The 23,599-nt window shown below is 43.4% G+C and overlaps 1 protein-coding gene across 1 annotated transcript in view; it reads left to right on the top strand.

The window, feature by feature from the left end:
* LOC123486969 (adhesion G protein-coupled receptor B3-like) overlaps nt 1–12,342 on the top strand; it is a 31,464-nt gene extending 19,122 nt beyond the window's left edge. Inside the window, exons 10-13 of the mRNA XM_045218128.1 lie at nt 6,986–7,767; nt 8,172–8,207; nt 9,014–9,118; nt 11,022–12,342. Of these exons, the coding sequence (XP_045074063.1) occupies nt 6,986–7,767; nt 8,172–8,207; nt 9,014–9,118; nt 11,022–11,210 (1,112 nt within the window). The 3' untranslated portion in view covers nt 11,211–12,342. The remainder of the gene's footprint in view (nt 1–6,985; nt 7,768–8,171; nt 8,208–9,013; nt 9,119–11,021) is intronic.
* The last annotated feature ends 11,257 nt before the right edge of the window (nt 12,343–23,599 follow it).

The following is a 23,599-nucleotide window of genomic DNA, read 5'->3' as shown; positions in this document are numbered from 1 at the left end:
AGAGGAGTGAGAAGAGGAGGCTTTAGTGAAAGAAGAGAATTTGTTAGGTGTCAGAAAGCCGGCTAGCTTTCTGTGTGGGATGAAACGCATTGCTTGGAATCAAAAGGAAGGGTAAGATAGAGTGGGAGAGTCGTGAATCTGAATAATAATGACAGCGCTTATCGTTTCCTTTGTGCCTGTTGTTCATTAACAAAATGGACGATGGGAAAGCGTTGCACTGTAGCCCTGGTTTCGTTGGTTTTGTTGATGACTCATGTTGAAAGTATTGCGTTTTTTAACGGTACGCTGTCTTTTCATGTAAACGTTGTGTTTTTAAGAGTATCCAATCAAAAACACATATTTTGACCAATGGCTAAAATAATATGTTAATGTCTCTATCATAATCTGTTCAAAATGTATTGGAGTTTTTACCCTTGTAGGATGGTCAGAATTAGGGTGACAAAATCAATGGTCATAAATCAGGAGAATATCATGGAGTCAGCTAGGCTGGATGCTGTGAGAGAATTAAGGCTCCCAGACAGGCTTACCATTGAACTCTACAGACAGGCTTACCATTGAACTCTACAGACAGGCTCACCATTGAACTCTACAGACAGGCTCACCATTGAACTCTACAGACAGGTTTACCATTGAACTCTACAGACAGGCTCACCATTGAACTCTACAGACAGGCTTACCATTGAACTCTACAGACAGGCTTACCATTGAACTCTACAGACAGGATTACCATTGAACTCTACAGACAGGCTTACCATTGAACTCTACAGACAGGCTTACCATTGAACTCTACAGACAGGCTTACCATTGAACTCTACAGACAGGATTACCATTGAACTCTACAGACAGGCTTACCATTGAACTCTACAGACAGGCTTACCATTGAACTCTACAGACAGGCTCACCATTGAACTCTACAGACAGGCTCACCATTGAACTCTACAGACAGGCTTACCATTGAACTCTACAGACAGGCTTACCATTGAACTCTACAGACAGGTTTACCATTGAACTCTACAGACAGGTTTACCATTGAACTCTACAGACAGGATTACCATTGAACTCTACAGACAGGATTACCGTTGAACTCTACAGACAGGCTTACCATTGAACTCTACAGACAGGCTTACCATTGAACTCTACAGACAGGATTACCATTGAACTCTACAGACAGGCTTACCATTGAACTCTACAGACAGGATTACCATTGAACTCTACAGACAGGATTACCGTTGAATTTGTCATCTTTCTTCTAAAATCCGGAGGACATAAAACAATATGGAGGTAAGATAGATATCGATTTTGAGACATGACATGTAGTATTTTCATATTTTACTATACGCTGTTCATATTAATGTGAAGTTACTGTTCTTTTTCGAAGACTTCTCACAAAAACAAGCATATCTCTGGGAAATGTCAGTGGAGCACTGAGCGAACCGCACGTTTTTTATTTTCAATGTTTTTTACATTTAATTCAGCTCGTGTCATGTTAACTTAGCTATTTGCGACCGGCGGAAACAACTTGGAAGACGACGACCACAAAATATAAAAATCCTCAAAAGTTTCATTGAGAAAGCTGCACCGCTCTGTCAACAGAGCTCGGTGCTTATTATCGGATGTATTAGGTTATTAAATCCGACTTGTTGGATATAATATTAATGATATGTTAGAGAAAGACCCCACTGAATAATTCAAAACAAGAAAAATCATATTTGTCTAGGTAAAATGTATTTTATAACATAAGGAAGTGAAATGTCATCTCCAAAGCGCGTTTTCTCCCACTCTGGGCCGAGTGGGTGGACACCCTAGGCCTAGAGTGTTCTGTCTTTTGATGTAAAAGTCTAGGCTGGTTTATTGCGATTCCGCCCTCTTATTGAAAACTTTTTACAAGGTAAACTGAACTTAATGATTTGCAATTTGGGCTCCTTTCACGCTGCCACACACTGCGACAACCTTTTTATATAAATGCGTGAAACTTGGTACTGTAGAAGCCCACGTCTAGTTCATAAATAATTCATTGCAGTAGACCTAGTCCTAGACTGAGCTGCCAGCCTGCAGACCTACTGCAGACACACTAGAAATGCATTACGTTTCTAGTCAACACAGTAAGTACGAGTTACTATAGGAAGGTGGGGTTTTCGGTCAATCAAAGCGAACACAGCGGTTGTCAGCTACCAGGCTTGGGCAAGTGGTCTTAGCATGTTGTTGTTACAGGGTATTGAGGTGGATGTGTTTGTTGTGTGAATGAGTCATGCAAATGATTGCAGTGGGTTATAAGTGATTTTACTGACAGTGAATGAACACGACAATACTAGCCGTCACAGACATTGTAGCAGCTGCATAGGTTTTGCTACGTAATACCCTGCCGTTGTTCCATGCAGACACACATGCTGTATAAAAGACGAAAAGTATGTTTATAAATTAGGCTAGATTAACGGTATGTTATGAAGCATACGTTACATATATAATATTTTTAACATGAAATGATTAGCTACATAGAGCATTATTAACACTTATTAACTGTAAAAGTCTAAGCTGTTGGGGGGAACATATGGAATTGTTTTAAGATGGTCATACCATGGATCATTTAGCTATTTGATTTGGAATTTAAGGACTCCTTTAGGGTTAAACAAATATATATATACAAAAATGATTTGATAAAATATTGAATTTGGCCTTTACTACTATAGCCCATAGAAACGCATTGAATAACACATTCATAAATGGCAAAAAAGACTAAATAAATCATAAGGAATAAGGTTTTGAAGTGTCTGTCCTATATCTAGGAGATGCACTATATATACAAAAGTATTTGGACACCCCTTCAAATTAGTGGATTCGGCTAGTTCAGCCACACCAGTTGCTGACAGGTGTATAAAATCGAGCAAACAGCCATGCAATCTCCATAGACAACATTGGCAGTAGAATGGCCTTACTGAAGAGCTCAGTGACTTTCAATATGGCACTGTCATAGGATGCCACCTTTCCAACAAGTCAGTTCGTAAAATTTCTGCCCTGCTAGAGCTGCCCCGGTCAACTGTAAGTGCTGTTATTGTGAAGTGGAAACGTCTAGGAGCAACAATGGCTCAGACGCGAAGTGGTAGGCCACACAAGGTCACAGAACGGGACCGCCGAGTGCTGAAGCGTGCAGCGCATAAAAAATATTCTGTCCTCGGTTGCAACACTCACTACCGAGTTCCAAACTGCCTCTGGAAACAATGTCAGCAGAAGAACTGTTCATCTGGAGCTTCATGAGCTCCATGGGTTTCCATGGCCGAGCAGCCTAAGATCACCATGCACAATGCCAAGCGTCGGCTAGAGCGCTGCGTCAATAGACTCTTAACAATAGAACCGCTGGTCCTCGACTGCAACATTCTAACAGTGTAATTAATATATTTAATATATGCTATCACAAAAAATAATCATTTGGTTGTGTTTATGAAGGCCTTGGGTGACATTAGAATACGATTTGTGTATTTTATTTGAAATAACACAGTAGCATTTTCATTAGTTAAATGAAACACCACGAAATTAAAGCGTTCAATCCATTTTATTCGAGGAGTGCCTTTGTTACAACTGTGAAACAGAAAGCATATACGTTGGAACATGGTAACAGTTAATTTTTATAAGGACAAAATAAAATAAAAAATACCCCAACCACCAAGACACATGGTCAAAAGACACGCAGTCAAATGAGGAAAACATCAGTAGCCTAAACATCATTATAAATAGTGAAACTCGGCACAAAAGCAATAAAGGCATTATAATGAATATGAGTGTAGATGTGACAGCAGTCAAAAATAGTCCATTCTTGTCAGCTCCTGCTTCTGTGCGTCTTCACACAACGGCATCAGTTGGATTTAATTTAGCTGTTATTCCTTGTCCTAACAGTTAACACAATTTTAGTACCTTTTCACTTGCTTGACACACTTTGACGTACCTTTGTCTGGTTGTAGTGTGCAATAGTCTCCAGTTTTCTCTTTATTGTGTCCAGTTGTCTTGTCATTCTCACTTTGTTCATGGTGCCGGCCAGACTTGTTTTCTTTGCAAGCAACTTGTTCACCAATGACAGTGAAGTGAAGAAATTGTCCATTGTGACATTTCTCCCCTTACCAACCTAAGGTTCAACAAGCCTTACCACCACATTCTCCCACACTGGCGTCTGCTGCCCAATGTGGATATTTTCCCAGATATTTTCAGCCTTTCAGCATATATAATTACACACGCTCTCACTGTGAAGCCTACCCCCCAGTAGGCCAGAGTAGACTGATACGACTGCTTTGATTTGGGTGAACTGATATAGGGTAAATACCATTTCAAGATTAGACCTATAATTAGAATGGATCAATACAATAGAATGTCCCACCCTGTTCTTCATTCACCATTGGTGATTACATAATTATGCATTGTTCGCTTGCCATTGCTCATCAATTCACCCACTCTCCCCCATTCTCCCCCTTTCTCCCCCTTTCTCCCCCATTCTCCCCATCATACTTTACTTTTATTTCATCTGTTGTTATAGTTTAGGTTCAGTTTGTCGGGGTGATTATCAGCTGGGCACTGGAGTGAAGCAGGCCCTACTGTTGTGAGAAGGAGGGGCAACGGGGGGAAAACCATTCAAAAAAATGACATGCCTTCTTAAAACTGGTTCTAATATTAAGATTGTAACAAGGACAGTGTGTGATATAGACTTCATTAGAAAAAAGTAAAGGACAGAGTGGCATGACTTAAAACATGGCAGAGTAATGCAACATTTTATGAATAATGAGCAGTCAAAATGACTGCTTTAGCAGATCTAGTGTTAAGGATTAAAGTAAAATCCAAATTATTTTATCTATCAGGAACACTATCTGGAATAACACCAGGAATATATACCAGGAAATATACCAACAATAATAACTTGCTGTGCCAAGAATATATACCAGGAATAATCCCTCGCCTGCCTGCCCATCCCTCATGCCATGGAGTCATACCACCTCCACCACCCTCTACCCCTACCCCCTACCCCTCGACCACCTCCACCACCCTCTACCCCTACCCCCCTACCCCTCGACCACCTCCACCACCCTCTACCCCTACCCCCTACCCCTCGACCACCTCCACCACCCTCTACCCCTACCCCCCTACCCCTCGACCACCTCCACCACCCTCTACCCCTACCCCCCTACCCCTCGACCACCTCCACCACCCTCTACCCCTACCCCCCTACCCCTCGACCACCTCCACCACCCTCTACCCCTACCCCCTACCCCTCGACCACCTCCACCACCCTCTACCCCTACCCCCTACCCTCGACCACCTCCACCACCCTCTACCCCTACCCCCCTACCCCTCGATCACCTCCACCATTCTCTACCCCTACCCCTCGACCACCTCCACCACCCTCTACCCCTACCCCACTACCCCTCGACCACCTCCACCACCCTCTACCCCTACCCCCCTTCCCCTCGTCCACCTCCATCACTACCCCTACCTCCCTACCACTCGACCCCCTCCACCACCCTCTACCCCTACCCCCCTACCACCTCCACCCCCTCCTTCCTTTCTCTCTCTGCACCACTGTTTATCTCCCTGTTCCACTCTGTGGTGATTCAGGCTGAAAACAAAAAGGAATTGTTAGGTTTTCTGTTTCTGGCTGTGCTGCGCTGCTCTGCTCTGCTCTGCTCTGCTCTGCTCTGCTCTGGGCTGGGCTGGGCTGGACACACACAGACACATACACACACACACACAAACACACACTGCTGACCTTGTTGTCTCCTTGCAGCCTGTTGGTTTTCGAACAGGCAATTCCCCTGTGGAGGATTCAGAAGGCGAAGATTAAAATGGCCCCAAAACACCTCTGTCCTGCATCCCAAATGGCACCCTATTACCTTCATAGCTCTACTGTTGACCAGGGCCCATAGGGACCAGGGCCAAAAGTAGCGCACTATGTAGGAATATGCTACCATTTGGGACGCAACTCATCAGCTCTGCAGCGCTGGAGAGAAGCACAGAGCGCGGCAGTACAGGCTGTTCTGTTCCTCCAAAAGGGTATTTCTGACTTCTGACAAGGCAGCTTTAGAACTAAAAGCTAGCCTCTCCTGGTTATGTGTCTGGAGTTTGGGGGGTTTTCCAAGGTGAACCAAACCTTAATAAGATAAAAAAGGTGTCGTAGGTATCAGGGATTTCGGGTCGGATTTGAGAAAGGTTCTCCTGACCTGCTGTTATTTGATGGTAAAGTCCTCCTCAGAGGTTTGTCGGCTTGTCTCGGCTTGTCAGCTCTGTACTTAGTTACGTCAGGAACATCTAATGCCCTATATTGGCTCCTTTGAAGTAGTGTCCCTGTGTCCTGTTTGAAGAGATCGGTAGCCAAGTTTTGTCTATTTCATCCCACCTGTGTGAGGAAATAGTCATTAAAGTGTAATACCAGACACATCTGGTTCATTGTTTCAAGTGTCCTGGCATTATAATTTCAATTATTTGTTTTGACACACATTCAGAAAAAGGAAATGCAACATTAGGTTCTGAAATCTGCAACAATGGTCTGAAATCGGAATTATTTAAAATAAGCATAAAATGAGAAATAAACAGATCATTAAAAACAGACTGACATTAGTTCTCGGTGTGGTGCATTCATTCCACTATCTCCTCTGTCTGTCAGTATGGTGCATTCATTCCACTATCTCCCGTCTGTCAGTATGGTGCATTCATTCCACTATCTCCCCTGTCTGTCAGTATGGTGCATTCATTCCACTATCTCCCCCGTCTGTCAGTATGGTGCATTCATTCCACTATCTCCCCCGTCTGTCAGTATGGTGCATTCATTCCACTATCTCCCCCGTCTGTCAGTATGGTGCATTCATTCCACTATCTCCCCTGTCTGTCAGTATGGTGCATTCATTCCACTATCTCCCCTGTCTGTCAGTATGGTGCATTCATTCCACTATCTCCCCTGTCTGTCAGTATGGTGCATTCATTCCACTATCTCCCCTGTCTCTCCTCTCCACAGCTCTCCACAAAGACATGGGCTCTTGCCGCGCGGCCACCATCACCGGCACCCTATCCCGCATCTCTCTGAACGACGAGGAGGATGAGAAGGGGCACGAGGGGCTCAACTACTCCACCTTACCCGGCAACATCATGTCCAAGGTGATGATCCAGCAGCCCGGCATGCACATGGGCCCCATGGGCGACATGGGAGAGGGCTGCTTGGGCGACAGCGTGTCCGACATGCGCCGCACCGTCTACCTATGCACCGATGATGCTCTTCGTCAGTCCGACCAGGATATGGGCGGGCACGGGCACGGCGGGATGGGCAGTGGCCACGACATGGGCAATATGGGCGGTATGGGCAGCGTGGGCGGGCATTCACCCCAAGGCCAGATGATGGAGACGGACTACATCGTGATGCCACGGGCTTCGGCGGCGGCCGGATCTGGGAACTGTAACACACTTCCCACTCTCCTGAAGGACGATAGCTCCACCAAGATGAACGTGGGCATGGGCATGGGCGATACGCTGCCCCACGAGAGAATGATGCAACACTACAAGATGGCACCGGACTTCAACATGAGCCCGACGGGGATGGGCGTGATGGGGGGCATGGAGCACATGAACATGGATCAGAACCTGCAGCAGCAGTACGGGTCAGGAGGAGGACAGGAACACATGCAGCAGAACCTTCCCTTTGAACCCCGCACTGCCGTCAAGAACTTCCTGGCTGAGATGGAAGAGACTGGAGGGCTGTCGAGGAGCGAGACGGGATCCACCATATCCATGAGCTCTTTAGAGGTAGGTTGGATTGGAGAAGACTGTTGAAGTGTTGGTTTAACCTTAGAGGTAGGCTGGAGTGGAGAAAACTGTTGAAGTGTTGGTTTAACCTTAGAGGTAGGCTGGAGTGGAGAAGACTGTTGAAGTGTTGGTTTAAGTAAATAAAGCCATTGTTTGTAGTAATGTTCAAATTAGAAATAGCTGCAGAAGTAAATACATAATTAATTTGCAGCTGTGTTCAAGTGAGAAGATTGTCACATTGTTGCCGTAAAGGAAAATGTGTTTATTTTGTCACGCTTAGAATGTTAATTAGTGTTCATTAATACTGAGTTATAATTGCTATAGTATTTAGAAGGTCATAACCCCCTCATTTTAACATACTGTATGTTGTCTAATTATCTGCAATATGTTTTTCTTGTCTTCAGAGAAGAAAATCGCGCTACCAAGACCTGGACTTTGAAGTAAGTAAACTTACTGGTTGGCAAAGTGCATGCTTCAGGCTTTCGTTGTTACACTGAGCATTCGTGTTTGCCCTACCCTTTAATTTACTATCGTTGTTACACTGAGCATTCGTGTTTGCCCTACCCTTTAATTTACTATCGTTGTTACACTGAGCATTCGTGTTTGCCCTACCCTTTAATTTACTACTACTTTTTTGTAGCACTTAAGCTTATTGGAGTAACATGGTCTTGACACAACACAGATGTATTGATGTGTGGCGTAGTTAAGGTAAAACAATCCTGTCAAACTAAAGCCGTACAAAGGTCAGCCAGCAAATCTCACCCACTCTCATTTGGTTCCTCCTCCATCGCTTACGTACATCCATTGGCTATGAGTTGATTTTAAAACTGTTATGCTTTATAAAGTGACATGCACATTTCACACCTGACTTTTGTGCTTTTCGATGGAAAATATTACATTGGCTGACAGCCCAAGACACAAAGGTCTCAAACCACTTTTGTGGGTTTATTCCATTTCTCCATCAAATTATTGTATTCTGACTTTTCTGTATAAATGTGAAAGGTAGATTTGATAATAAAATTGGCCATAAATGATATGTAATTACTCAACTGGCTTACATTATATGCAAAATCCTTAAAAGACATTGGCCCCTGTAATATGTCTTAGCCTTGCCATAATACCAGTGACAGATGAAATGCTATTCAGAAAGGTGTAGGGGGGTAGAGAGGAAAGCACATTGCATTATAATCTCCATCCTATTATTGGCTTTGATTTCCAAACCAAAACGAACCCCTTGCCATTGCAGAAAGTCATGCACACCAGGAAAAGACACATGGAGCTGTTCCAAGAACTGAATCAGAAATTTCAAACCCTGGATCGATTTCAAGACATACCAAATATGGGCAGCATGGTGAGTAATAATACCAGGAACAGGAACAGGAAATCAGCAGTAACAGGAAATGGTGAAGGGCAGGGGGAGATGATTGGTCAGCGGTCGGCTGTTGTAGACCAATTACAGAGCTGGAGAAAATCCAGATGGGGTGATTGGTCGAAGCTGGTGGTTGTCGACCGATTAGAGTACAAAGCAAGATAGATAGCCTTTTTTAGATGTCCATCCGCTCAGCAGCACCACGTACTGAGTCATTGAGCAAATGAACAGATCCGGTGACATGGCTCTATACCTAGCAGGCCTGCCAGCTGCTGGTGGTGAGGGGGGATGACTAGTCGCTAAACGAGAGACTCTGTCTGAGAGAGGGCAGGCATTATCTCATCACAGGCAGTCTGAAGACTCATTGGCTCTTTCTCAATTCATCTTTCCACAATTCCTTGTATCCCATCTCCTCGCCTCCTTCTCAACCATATTGAATGAGAAGGTCTAAGGTCCCTCCACTCGGACATGGATGCAAGGAATCGAGGAAAAGGATCCTGCTTTGGCGCTCTTTACCACCCCCCAGGTGAATTGGGGGTTGGAAAGGTTCAATCAGACTATATATCTTAGATGTGTTGAAAAGGAGCCCCTGTGAGAAGGCTTTCTGTCGTGGTATTCCATCTCAATTTGAGTACATCCATTCAAATGCAAGGAGCTGTATCAGTCCTGACATATCACCGGACATGGTCAGTTCTGAGTGAATGATTTCTGCATTGCTTTCTGCACTGTATCCTGGGAATAGTTTACAGACAGAAATTGGCCTGTTGACCAAAACACACTCAGGCCTATTGTTGTGTGAGAATAGAGTCAGCTCTGCGGCATGCAAGCAGGCAGGCAGTTAGCCCCTCGGCCTGCCATGTCATGTAATCCTCTCTCTCTTCTCTCACATTTCAATCAACCCCACTGCACAGCGTAATTCGCTGCTTGTTGCTTAGTAACCACCACAAGGACATTTATATAGAAAACGACTTCTTTTTTTTTCACTTACATTTTGTTTTTTTTTGGGGGGGGGAATAAATGTACTGCAGTGCTGGCTGGGCTGGCTGAATAGCTGGCAGGCTCCAGAGCTACAGACAACATTAGTAACCATTGTGTATTCCCTGACTGCATAGTAACAGCTCCGATAGCTCGCTGCGCTATTTGCCTCCCTACTAGTCTCTTTGTGAGTGTCAGTGAGAGTACATCCAGATTATGGGAACAGAACAGCACACAGTCAGACACAGTGGAAGCTCATCCTCTAGTCCCTCGTCACCGTTATTCAGCTACAAGGGAAAGCGCACTATTCATTTGAATTCTTCCATGATATAGCCTAACCACATTATTCACATTTGAGATACTTTTCATTACCTTTTGTTACTTACGCTTCTCATAGAACCATTACACCATTAATGTGCTCTACCAGAACATTAGTTGAGGTGATCAATGCATAGAGGCAGTACATCGTAATTCAAAGTCTCTGTATAATCCATTGTTTGGCTAAACTTTATAATAACTTTCTTGAATAATCCATTATAGCTTTCATATGAATGTTTATAAATGTTTTAAAGTGATGAAATACAAATGTATTTATAAAACAGTTTATTCATGCTTATTCATGGAAGTTATTATTAACCAATGTTACCCAATGTTTAAGAAAAAGAAGAACCGTGAACTGTGACTAGTGACAGTGAGGCATGCTCCCTTCTAAGTAATAACCCTCACATATCCCTGTGTATATATATATATCCCTGCCCCTTTCCTATATATAACATATAAAGTGCATAGGGTATAACATATAGTAACAGTGTATAGTGAACCATGTCTAGTGACTATAAGGCATGCTACCTCCTATGTCCTGCTATGACCCTGTCCATATCTGCTGCTAACCTGTCCCTGTCCTCCCAAGGACAAGGCCATGCCCAACAAGAACCCCTGGGAGAGCTACAACCCAGCCTGTGAGTACCAGAACTACAGCAGTATGAATGTACTAGACCCTGACACCAAGGACTCTCTGGAGATGACCGCAGCGGAGTGGGAGAAGTGTGTCAATCTCCCCTTAGACGTCCAGGAAGGAGACTTCCAGACAGAGGTCTGATCTGATCTGATCTAAACAAACCACGAAATAGGCCCCGATGGAGCACACTACTTTTGACCAGGTCCTATAGGCTTCTTTTTGACCAGTACCCATAGGGCTCTTTTGAACAGGACTCATAAGGCTCTGGTCAAAAGTAGTGCACTATATTAGGGAATAGGGTGACATTTTGGGTGCACTCCAGGAAGGAGACTTCCAGGAAGTAGAAACCAGGAAGAGGACAACCAGGAGAAGAACGATAACCAGGACATGGAGGAAAGGGGAAAGGATGTATTTTGCACTGAAAAAATGGACAGACTGTCCTAACAGCCTTGGCCTACTACATATCTGGATTATAAAGGAGTATGACAAGGACATGATGTGCCAATACGATTTACGAGGAAACGACAGCGGACAGGAGGAAAAAATAAAACAAAAAATACAACAAAAAACATCAGTGTTACTTTTTGTATTCTCACTAGTGTACTTAGTGCAGCAGGCCAGCCAGGTGGGTGTACAATATTTACCATCATGTGTTTCAGAGTACCCGTGGTAAGAAGAATTGGTTCAAAAAGGTGAAAATCTTTCTAGATGAATAAACCTCAAAAAGCTAAATGAAGACATAATACCATGTCGATCCCAGCTTCGTTGGGTCCAGTTTTATATTTCTCAAAACTGGACCCTGGAAGCACAATGTATATATTTATGCAGGTTTTTAAAAAGTTTATAACAAGTCTGTTTGGCCATTACTACACTTTTTACTTTATAATATAAAACATATATGAGCGAGAGTGGCAGGCAAAGAGGATTTTTCTGTCATATAAAAATGAATGTTTGTCAAAGCTACATTCTTCATTGCTTTAAATGCAATAAAGGTAATACTCACTTTTATATGAATAATATATTTCACAAACTTTAATACTGCAGAATCTTGCTTGAAGACTCTCGGCAAAAACTCTCATCTGCAGCCCTGTATAAAATATTTAAAAAACGAAAAATGTTGTATGGTGTAAATAAACTTTTGTCTACATATGTTTTACTTGTGCCAATTTATTTTAATGAGAAAAAAATGCCAACTTGATCAAGCGTTATAGCGTTATAAAATGTTAACATTTGAACAAGGAATGTAAATAAAAGAGGAAATATGTTCGTACTGCTTCAGAGAACGTGTCAAGTCTATCTGGTGGTCATGCCTTTGTCAGATGTATTGAGCTTTAAACCAACAGGTTCTCCTCAGAAGCCCCATTTATACATTTTAGTCATTTAGCAGATGCTCTTATCCAGCGCGACTTACAGTTAGTGAGTGCATACATTTTTCATACTGGCCCCCTGTGGCAAACGAACCCACAACCCTGGCGTTGCAAACGCCACGCTCTACCAACTGAGCTACACCTGGTGCTAACATGCGTCCTTTGTCCTGATATTTTCCACATTCTGATTGTGCCCACATTTTTAGACAGGTGTACACGATTAAAAGACCCATTGTGATCTTATTGTGATCAGATCTCCCTGACCACTTCCAGAGGTAGTCGGGGTGCATTGTCTCTGCATATCTTACAAGTGTAAACAGATCTAAAATAATTGACAATTGACTTATGGCATCAATATGTCTTAAAACAAATATCTGTGAAATAATTTACTAATCTGTTTACAATGCAGACACTGTGGATGGATCAGAGACCTTTTAATACCATGTGTAGACGCGACAAACTTTGATCAGATAGTGATTGTATCATATTTGATCAGATCACAAAACCTACATGCTAGTGCAAGGTGTAAACAAGGCTTATTACGATGTATTCCATCTGGTTCTGCCACCTTTGCTTTGCTTTTCACCTTGTATTAACAAACCCACATTATGGCTGACAGAACGAACACTACAGTTCATGTGAAATTAAACAGGTTAGGGTTACACTTTACACACACATTATTCAATCCGTATTTCGGAAGTTAAGCATTAAAGCGTGATTGGAATTTAAAGGCAATGTTCCCGCGTTAGCGGAGACTGCATTCACGGTGAAGGCTGCATATGACGACTCAATCGTAAATGACCTTTACATTTCTATCAAGTAATCTGTAACGCTTCAGCGATCCAGATTGAATAGAGTCCTAAGTTTCTCTGATACCTCTGTAATAGTACTGTATTACACTACTTACACTCATAGCAACATTGGATTAATGTTGTTAGCGTGTCAACGACATGAGTGAAGACATTATACTGTACATTGATATACAGTGGTGTAAGCCTATGGAAAGAACAGAACATTGATATAAGGTAATGGAGACCTATAGTTATTATTAGGAACAGTCAGAGAGATACTGAACAGAACATTGATATAAGGTAATGGAGACCTATAGTTGTTATTAGGAACAGTCAGAGAGATACTGAACAGAACATTGATATAAGGTAGTGGAGACCTATAGTTATTATTAGGAACAGTCAGAGAGATACTGAACAGAACATTACTATAAGGTAATGGAGACCTATAGTTATTATTAGGAACAGTCAGAGAGATACTGAACAGAACATTGATATAAGGTAATGGAGACCTATAGTTATTATTAGGAACAGTCAGAGAGATACTGAACAGAACATTGATATAAGGTAATGGAGACATATAGTTATTATTAGGAACAGTCAGAGAGATACTGAACAGAACATTGATATAAGGTAATGGAGACCTATAGTTATTAAAAGGAACAGTCAGAGAGATACTGAACAGAACATTGATATAAGGTAATGGAGACCTATAGTTATTATTAGGAACAGTCAGAGAGATACTGAACAGAACATTGATATAAGGTAATGGAGACCTATAGTTATTATTAGGAACAGTCAGAGAGATACTGAACAGAACATTGATATAAGGTAATGGAGACCTGTAGTTGTTATTAGGAACAGTCAGAGAGATACTGAACAGAACATTGATATAAGGTAATGGAGACCTATAGTTATTATTAGGAACAGTCAGAGAGATACTGAACAGAACATTGATATAAGGTAATGGAGACCTAAAGTTATTATTAGGAACAGTCAGAGAGATACTGAACAGAACATTGATATAAGGTAATGGAGACCTATAGTTATTATTAGGAACAGTCAGAGAGATACTGAACAGAACACTGATATAAGGTAATGGAGACCTATAGTTATTATTAGGAACAGTCAGAGAGATACTGATAAGAACATTGATATAAGGTAACAGAGACCTATAGTTATTATTAGGAACAGTCAGAGAGATACTGAACAGAACATTGATATAAGGTAATGGAGACCTATAGTTATTATGAGGAACAGTCAGAGAGATGCTGAACAGAACATTGATATAAGGTAATAGAGACCTATAGTTATTATGAGGAACAGTCAGAGAGATGCTGAACAGAACATTGATATAAGGTAATGGAGACCTATAGTTATTATGAGGAACAGTCAGAGAGATACAGAACAGAACATTGATATAAGGTAATGGAGACCTATAGTTATTACTAGGAACAGTCAGAGAGATACCGAACAGAACATTGATTTAAGGTAATGGAGACCTATAGTTATTATTAGGAACAGTCAGAGAGATACTGAACAGAACATTGATATAAGGTAATGGAGACCTATAGTTATTATGAGGAACAGTCAGAGAGATACTGAATCAACATTAATATAAGGTAATGGAGACCTATAGTTATTATTAGGAACAGTCAGAGAGATACTGAACAGAACATTGATATAAGGTAGTAGAGACCTATAGTTATTATTAGGAACAGTCAGAGAGATACTGAATAGAACATTGATATAAGGTAATGGAGACCTATAGTTATTATTAGGAACAGTCAGAGAGATACTGAACAGAACATTGATATAAGGTAGTAGAGACCTATAGTTATTATTAGGAACAGTCAGAGAGATACTGAATAGAACATTGATATAAGGTAATGGAGACCTATAGTTATTATTAGGAACAGTCAGAGAGATACTGAACAGAACATTGATATAAGGTAATGGAGACCTATAGTTATTATTAGGAACAGTCAGAGAGATACTGAACAGAACATTAATATAAGGTAATGGAGACCTATAGTTATTATTAGGAACAATCAGAGTGATACTGAACAGAACATTGATATAAGGTAATGGAGACCTATAGTTATTATTAGGAACAATCAGAGTGATACTGAACAGAACATTGATATAAGGTAATGGAGACCTATAGTTATTATTAGGAACAGTCAGAGAGATACTGAACAGAACATTGACATAAGGTAATGGAGACCTATAGTTATTATTAGGAACAGTCAGAGAGATACTGAACAGAACATTGATATAAGGTAATGGAGACCTATAGTTTATTACTGGGATCAGACAGAGAGATACTGAACAGAACATTGATATAAGGTAATGGAGACCTATAGTTTATTACTGGGATCAGACAGAGAGTTATAAACCATATATATACAGTACCAGTCAAAAGTTTGGACACACCTACTCATTCAAGGGTTTTGCTTTATTTTTACTATTTTCTATGAAATAACACATATGGAATCATGTAGTAAGAAAAAAGTGTTAAACAACTGAAAATATATTTAATGTTTGAGATTCTTCAAATAGCCACCCTTTGCCTTGATGACCGCTTTGCACACGCTTGTCATTCTCTCAACCAGCGTCACCTGGAATGCTTTTCCAACAGTCTTGAAGGAGTTCCCACATATGGTGAGCAATTGTTGGCTGCTTTTCCTTCACTCTGCCATCCGACTCATCCCAAACCATCTCAATTGGGTTGAGGTCGGGGGATTGTGGAGGCCAGGTTATCTGATGCAGCACTCCATCACTCTCCTTCTTGGTAAAATATCCCTTACACAGCCTGGAGGTGTGTTGGGTGATTGTCCTGTTGAAAAACAAATAATAGTCCCACTAAGCCCAAACCAGATGGGATGGAGTATCGCTGCAGAATGATGTGGTAGCCATGCTGGTTAAGTGTGCCTTGAATTCTAAATAAATCACAGACAGTGTCACCAGCAAAGCACCCCCACACCAAAACACCTCCTCCTCCATGCTTTACGGTGGGAACTACACATGCAGAGATCATCCGTTCACCCACACCGCATCTCACAAAGACACTGCGTTTGGAACCAAAAATCTCCAATTTGGACTCCAGACCAAAAGACAAATTTCCACCAGTCTAATGTCCATTGCTCGTGTTTCTTGGCCCAAGCAAGTCTCTTCTTCTTATTGGTGTCCTTTAGTAGTGGTTTCTTTGCAGCAATTCAACCATGAAGGCCTGATTCACACAGTCTCCTCTGAACAGTTGATGTTGAGATGTGTCTGTCACTTGAACTCTGTGAAGCATTTATTTGGGCTGCAATTTCTGAGGCTGGTAACTCTAATGAACTTATCCTCTGCAGCAGAGGTAACTCTGGGTCTTCCGTTCCTGTGGCGGTCCTCATGAGAGCCAGTTTCATTTTTTACATTACATTTTAGTCATTTAGCAGACGCTCTTATCCAGAGCGACTTACAGGAGCAATTAGGGTTAAGTGCCTTGCTCAAGGGCACATTTACGTCATTTAGCAGACGCTCTTATCCAGAGCGACTTACAAATTGGTGCATTCACCCTATAGCCAGTGGGAAAACCACTTTACACTTTTTTTTTTTTTGGGGGTAGAAGGATTACTTTATCCTATCCCAGGTATTCCTTAAAGAGGTGGGGTTTCAAATGTCTCCGGAAGGTGGTGAGTGACTCCGCTGTCCTGGCGTCGTGAGGGAGCTTGTTCCACCATTGGGGTGCCAGAGCAGCGAACAGTTTTGACTGGGCTGAGCGGGAACTATGCTTCCGCAGAGGAAGGGGAGCCAGCAGGCCAGAGGTGGATGAACGCAATGCCCTCGTTTGGGTGTAGGGACTGATCAGAGCCCGAAGGTACGGAGGTGCCGTTCCCCTCACTGCTCCATAGGCAAGCACCATGGTCTTGTAACGGATGCGAGCTTCAACTGACGTGAGAGAACTTGGGAAGGTTGAACACCAGACGGGCTGCTGCATTCTGGATGAGTTGTAGGGGTTTAATGGCACAGGCAGGGAGGCCAGCCAACAGCGAGTTGCAGTAATCCAGACGGGAGATGACAAGTGCCTGGATTAGGACCTGTGCCGCTTCCTGTGTAAGGCAGGGTCGTACTCTCCGAATGTTGTAGAGCATGAACCTGCAGGATCGGGTCACCGCCTTGATGTTAGCGGAGAACGACAGGGTGTTGTCCAGGGTCACGCCAAGGCTCTTCGCACTCTGGGAGGAGGACACAACGGAGTTGTCAACCGTGATGGCGAGATCATGGAACGGGCAGTCCTTCCCCGGGAGGAAGAGCAGCTCCGTCTTGCCAGGGTTCAGCTTGAGGTGGTGATCTGTCATCCATACTGATATGTCTGCCAGACATGCAGAGATGCGATTCGCCACCTGGTTATCAGAAGGGGGAAAGGAGAAGATTAGTTGTGTATCGTCAGCGTAGCAATGATAGGAGAGGCCATGTGAGGATATGACAGAGCCAAGTGACTTGGTGTATAGGGAGAATAGGAGAGGGCCTAGAACTGAGCCCTGGGGGACACCAGTGGTGAGAGCACGTGGTGCGGAGACAGCTTCTCGCCACGCCACTTGGTAGGAGCGACCGGTCAGGTAGGACGCAATCCAGGAGTGAGCCGCGCCGGAGATGCCCAGCTCGGAGAGGGTGGAGAGGAGGATCTGATGGTTCACAGTATCAAAGGCAGCAGACAGGTCTAGAAGGACAAGAGCAGAGGAGAGAGAGTTAGCTTTAGCAGTGCGGAGAGCCTCCGTGACACAGAGAAGAGCAGTCTCAGTTGAATGACCAGTCCTGAAACCTGACTGGTTTGGATCAAGAAGGTCATTCTGAGAGAGATAGCAAGAGAGTTGGCTAAAGACGGCACGCTCAATAGTTTTGGAAAGAAAAGAAAGAAGGGATACTGGTCTGTAGTTGTTGACATCAGTGGGATCGAGTGTTGGTTTTTTTGAGAAGGGGTGCAACTCTCGCTCTCTTGAAGACGGAAGGGACATGGCCAGCGGTCAAGGATGAGTTGATCAGCGAGGTGAGGTAGGGGAGAAGGTCACCGGAGATGGTCTGGAGAAGAGAGGAGGGGATGGGGTCAAGCGGGCAGGTTGTTGGGCGGCCTGCAGTCACAAGTCGCAGGATTTTATCTGGAGAGAGAGGGGAGAAAGAAGTCAAAGCATAGGGTAGGGCAGTGTGAGTAGGACCAGCAGTGTCATTAGACTTAACAAACGAGGATCGGATGTCGTCAACCTTCTTTTCAAAGTGGAAAGTTTCATCATAGCGCTTGATGGTTTTTGCGACTGCACTTGAAGAAACTTTCAAAGTTCTTGAAATGTTCCGTACTGACTGACCTTTGTGTCTTAAAGTAATGATGGACTGTCGTTTCTCTTTTCTTATTTGAGCTGTTCTTGCCATAATATGGACTTGGTCTTTTACCAAATAGGGCTATATTCTGTATACCCCCCTACCTTCTCACAACACAACTGATTGTCTCAAACACATTAAGAAGGAAATAAATTCCACAAATTAACTTTTAAGAAGGCACACCTGTTAATTGAAATGCATTCCAGGTGACTATCTCAGGAAGCTGGTTGAGAGAATGCCAAGAGTGTGCAAAGCTGTCATCAAGGCAAAGGGTGGATATTTGATGTATCTCAAATATAAAATATATTTTGATTTGTTTAATACTTTTTTGGTTACTACATGATTCCATATGTGTTACTTCATAGTTTTGATGTCTTCACTATTATTCTACAATGTAAAAAATAGTAAAAATTATACTTTATATCCAGTAATGGTTTTGATGAGGTGTTGAAAAATTGTGTATAGTTAGGGGTCAAATCAAATCAGTTATGTATAGTTTCTTTAGGAATCAATTTTGAAGTAGCAAATAAAAAATGACTAGCAGATTTTATTCTAAATACAGGAAGACAGGCAACGTAGGGCAGCTATGAATTGCAGTGCAGAAGTAGATGTCCCCATATGTTTTAAATGACTGGTCCCAGAGCTCTTCCTGATGGACTCTGTCCTCGCTGTCACTGTCCTCTGAAATAAATGTCAGAGGTTGTAGATTAGTAGTCACCGCTGCCCTCCTTTAATCTGTCACCTCACCTCTTATTCTCCCTGTGTGTCATTCTAGCAGCCTGCATCCCCCCTCTCTCTCTCTCTCTCTCTCTCTCTCTCGCTCTCTCTCTCTCTCTCTCTCTCTCTCTCTCTCTCTCTCTCTCTCTCTCTCTCTCCCTCTCCCTCTCCCTCTCTCTCTCTCTCTCACACCTCTTCAATACACTGTATGTGATTTCTGACTTTGGCAGCCGGCTAACTTTCACACTCTAATAGGTTTTATGTGCACTGTGCCTCCAGAAGGTTAACCAGATAAGATCAGGCAGATTTGGCTCAGGGACTGATGTGGAGACAGAGGGAAGGTTGTGTGTGTGTCTCTTTGTGTGTGTGGGGGATCTTGTTTGTTCTGTCTGGTGGGCCCAGTCTGGCCTAGCCTGCATTACAACAGCAGACACTGAAGGAGCTGAAAGAGCATCAGTGTTACCTCTCAGGGGAACAGCCATCCGCCCGCCAGCAGGAGAAGGAGACAGAGGAAGAAAAGGGGGAGGAGAAGGTGAGCCTACATCACTGAAAGCCTGCCAATCTGATGGAGAAAGGAGGAGGAAGAGGAGGAGGAGCGAGAGAAGGAGGAGGAGGAGGAGGGGGAGGAGGAGGAGGAGGAGGAAGAGGAGGAGGAGGAGGAGGAGGAAGGGAAGAGAGGAGGAGGGAGAGGAGGAGGGGGAGATGATGAGGGAGAGAATAGGAGGGAGAGATGAGGAGGAGGAGGAGGAGGAGGGGGAGAGGAGGAGGAGGAGGAGGAGGGAGAGGAGGAGGGGGAGATGATGAGGGAGAGATGAGGAGGGAGAGATGAGGAGGAGGAGGAGGAGGGAGAGGAGGAGGAGGAGGGAGAGGAGGGGGGGGAGATGATGAGGGGAGAGATGAGGAGGGAGAGATGAGGAGGAGGAGGAGGAGGGAGAGGAGGAGGGAGAGGAGGAGGGGGGAGAGGAGGAGGAGGAGGAGGGAGAGGAGGAGGGGGGAGATGATGAGGGAGAGATGAGGAGGAGGAGGAGGAGGAGGGAGATGAGGAGGGAGAGATAAGGAGGGGGAGGAGGAGGAGGAGGAGGAGGAGGAGGAGGGAGAGGGAGAAGAGGAGGAGGAGGAGGAGGAGGAGGAGGAGGGGGGAGTGGAGGTGAGCCATGCACCACTGAGAGTCTGCCCATTTGACGGAGAGAGGAGACTAGAGGGAAGGAGGACAGAAGAGTAAAGGAGAATTGATTCTCTACTCTCTCTCTCTCCCTCCTCTCTAGTTTCTTCACATGAGAGTATTGTATGCGTGGTAGCTGAATGTCATGACAGAGAGTATTGAGCCTGGGTTGATTTGACATAATTCCCATACATGTTTATATGTCTACACAGGGAAGCCACAGGGAAGCCCTTCTCTTCCCCCTGCATCGTATGAGAAACGTCTCTGTGGTAAATTTGTAAGGGCTGGCCGGCCAGTGAGATGCTCCCTCGTAATTGGCTGAAATTCAAGCCCAGGCTTTGCTGACTCATGTGTGGTTGGCTAGTTACTTAATTACCTACCTGGGGCCTAGTACACAGGATTATACAAGCAAAAGCAGTCTTGTGTTAAACTGACAATCTTTCTCAATTCCCCTTCCCCATTTAACCACATACACATGTACTGTAGGATCTTAATTTGATCACCCTGTTGCAGGAGAGCTTTCCACATTTAAAACGTGTAGTGATTTGACTGAGGTTTAAAAAGGCTTTTGAAGTTTGTAATTTCCACTTTGAAATTTCAGACTTGGTTTTCCCTTACGAAAAATGTATCAACCCCTACAAAAATGTCCATTCATTATAATCCACATTATAATTCACATTTACTGTTGCTGCAGGATTATTTTCCTACACCTGTATGTTGTGTAATATTGACGTTCGGTGGAGATTCACATCAGATTATATTTGACTTCTGATACTATGTATTAATAAGGAGACGGGACACCATAGCGTTAGCTTTATAAACGTCTTTAGTAAGATAAAACCAGATATAGTTACAGAGCATTATGGGAACTGTAGTACATCCTGCTACAATAAGTGAAAACTATTTGTAATACCTGTGTTGTCCTTTAAAGAAGATGGTCAAAATGAAGCCTTATAATAAGTCATACAGTGAGGGAAAAAAGTATTTGATCCCCTGCTGATTTTGTACATTTGCCCACTGACAAAGACATGATCAGTCTATAATTTTAATGGTAGGTTTATTTGAACAGTGAGAGACAGAATAACAACAAAAAAATCCAGAAGAACGAATGTCAAAAATGTTATGAATTGATTTGTATTTTAATGAGGGAAATAAGTATTTGACCCCTCTGCAAAACATGATTTAGTACTTGGTGGCAAAACCCTTGTTGGCAATCACAGAGGTCAGACGTTTCTTGTAGTTGGCCACCAGGTTTGCACACATCTCAGGAGGGATTTTGTTCCACTCCTCTTTGCAGATCTTCTCCAAGTCATTAAGGTTTCGAGGCTGACGTTTGGCAACTCGAACCTTCAGCTCCCTCCACAGATGTTCTATGGGATTAAGGTCTGGAGACTGGCTAGGCCACTCCAGGACCTTAATGTGCTTCTTCTTGAGCCACTCCTTTGTTGCCTTGGCCGTGTGTTTTGGGTCATTGTCATGCTGGAATACCCATCCACGACCCATTTTCAATGCCCTGGCTGAGGGAAGGAGGTTCTCACCCAAGATTTGATGGTACATAGCCCCGTCCATCGTCCCTTTGATGCGGTGAAGTTGTCCTGTCCCCTTAGCAGAAAAACACCCCCAAAGCATAATGTTTCCACCTCCATGTTTGATGGTGGAGATGGTGTTCTTGGGGTCATAGGCAGCATTCCTCCTCCTCCAAACACGGCGAGTTGAGTTGATGCCAAAGAGCTCGATTTTGGTCTCATCTGACCACAACACTTTCACCCAGTTCTCCTCTGAATCATTCAGATGTTCATTGGCAAACTTCAGACGGGCATGTATATGTGCTTTCTTGCGGGTGCTGCAGGATTTCAGTCCTTCACGGCATAGTGTGTTACCAATTGTTTTCTTGGTGACTATGGTCCCAGCTGCCTTGAGATCATTGACAAGATCATCCTGTGTAGTTCTGGGCTGATTCCTCACTGTTCTCATGATCATTGCAACTCCACGAGGATGAGATCTTGCATGGAGCCCCAGGCCGAGGGAGATTGACAGTTATTTTGTGTTTCTTCCATTTGCGAATAATCACACCAACTGTTGTCACCTTATCACCAAGCTGCTTGGCGATGGTCTTGTAGCCCATTCCAGCCTTGTGTAGGTCTATAATCTTGTCCCTGACATCCTTGGAGAGCTCTTTGGTCTTGGCCATGGTGGAGAGTTTGGAATCTGATTGATTGATTGCTTCTGTGGACAGGTGTCTTTTATACAGGTAACAAGCTGAGATTAGGCGCACTCCCTTTAAGAGTGTGCTCCTAATCTCAGCTCGTTACCTGTATAAAAGACACCTGGGAGCCAGAAATCTTTCTGATTGAGAGGGGGTCAAATACTTATTTCCCTCATTAAAATGCAAATCAATTTATAACATTTTTGACATGCGTTTTTCTGGATTTTTTGTTGTTGTTATTCTGTCTCTCACTGTTCAAATAAACCTACCATTAAAATTATAGACTGATCATTTCTTTGTCAGTGGGCAAACGTACAAAATCAGCAGGGGATCAAATACTTTTTTCCCTCACTGTATATCTCCTCCTGTGGCTGTACCTGACAGCGCTTCGACCTCCTCAGGCCCCACTGGAGAGGCTAAATTAAAGTCACCTCCCTTTGTCCCCCACCACAGTGATCTCCAGCAGCCGGCCTCCCATTTAAAAGGGTGATCCAAAGCTCACCCCACTGTCGTCGATATATACCCCGGTGTCCAAAGCCCTCAAAGCTTTTCTGCCCAGCCTACAAGTCCCCAACTTGTGATTGACAGGCATTAGTATGCATTAAAGTCCAGTGGGAGTTCTCTATGTAATGACCAGATCACAGGAAACGTGAAGTGTCTGTTCATTCTGCCCTACCTGGGCTTATTCTATGTCACTTGGTAGTCCACTCTTTTCAGTATCACCTGAGTTGGGTTCAATCTTTGAAATAACATTTTTTTAAAATGTCTTATTTCGGTGTTCAGAATAACCATGGTTTCACAATCCTTTTAGAAGGGATTGTACAGGTAGTGTACCGGTTGACATATTCATCATAATTATACACCTTTTCCGCCTAATTCAACAATCTGCCATGGCCACTGGACCAGTAGGTTTTCTTGGGAAGAGGATA

This window comes from Coregonus clupeaformis, unplaced genomic scaffold (assembly GCF_020615455.1).
Source record: "Coregonus clupeaformis isolate EN_2021a unplaced genomic scaffold, ASM2061545v1 scaf1388, whole genome shotgun sequence".
Taxonomy (NCBI): domain Eukaryota; kingdom Metazoa; phylum Chordata; class Actinopteri; order Salmoniformes; family Salmonidae; genus Coregonus; species Coregonus clupeaformis.
The sequence above is the reverse complement of the archived record's forward strand: the minus strand, read 5'-3'. Positions and strand labels throughout refer to the sequence as shown.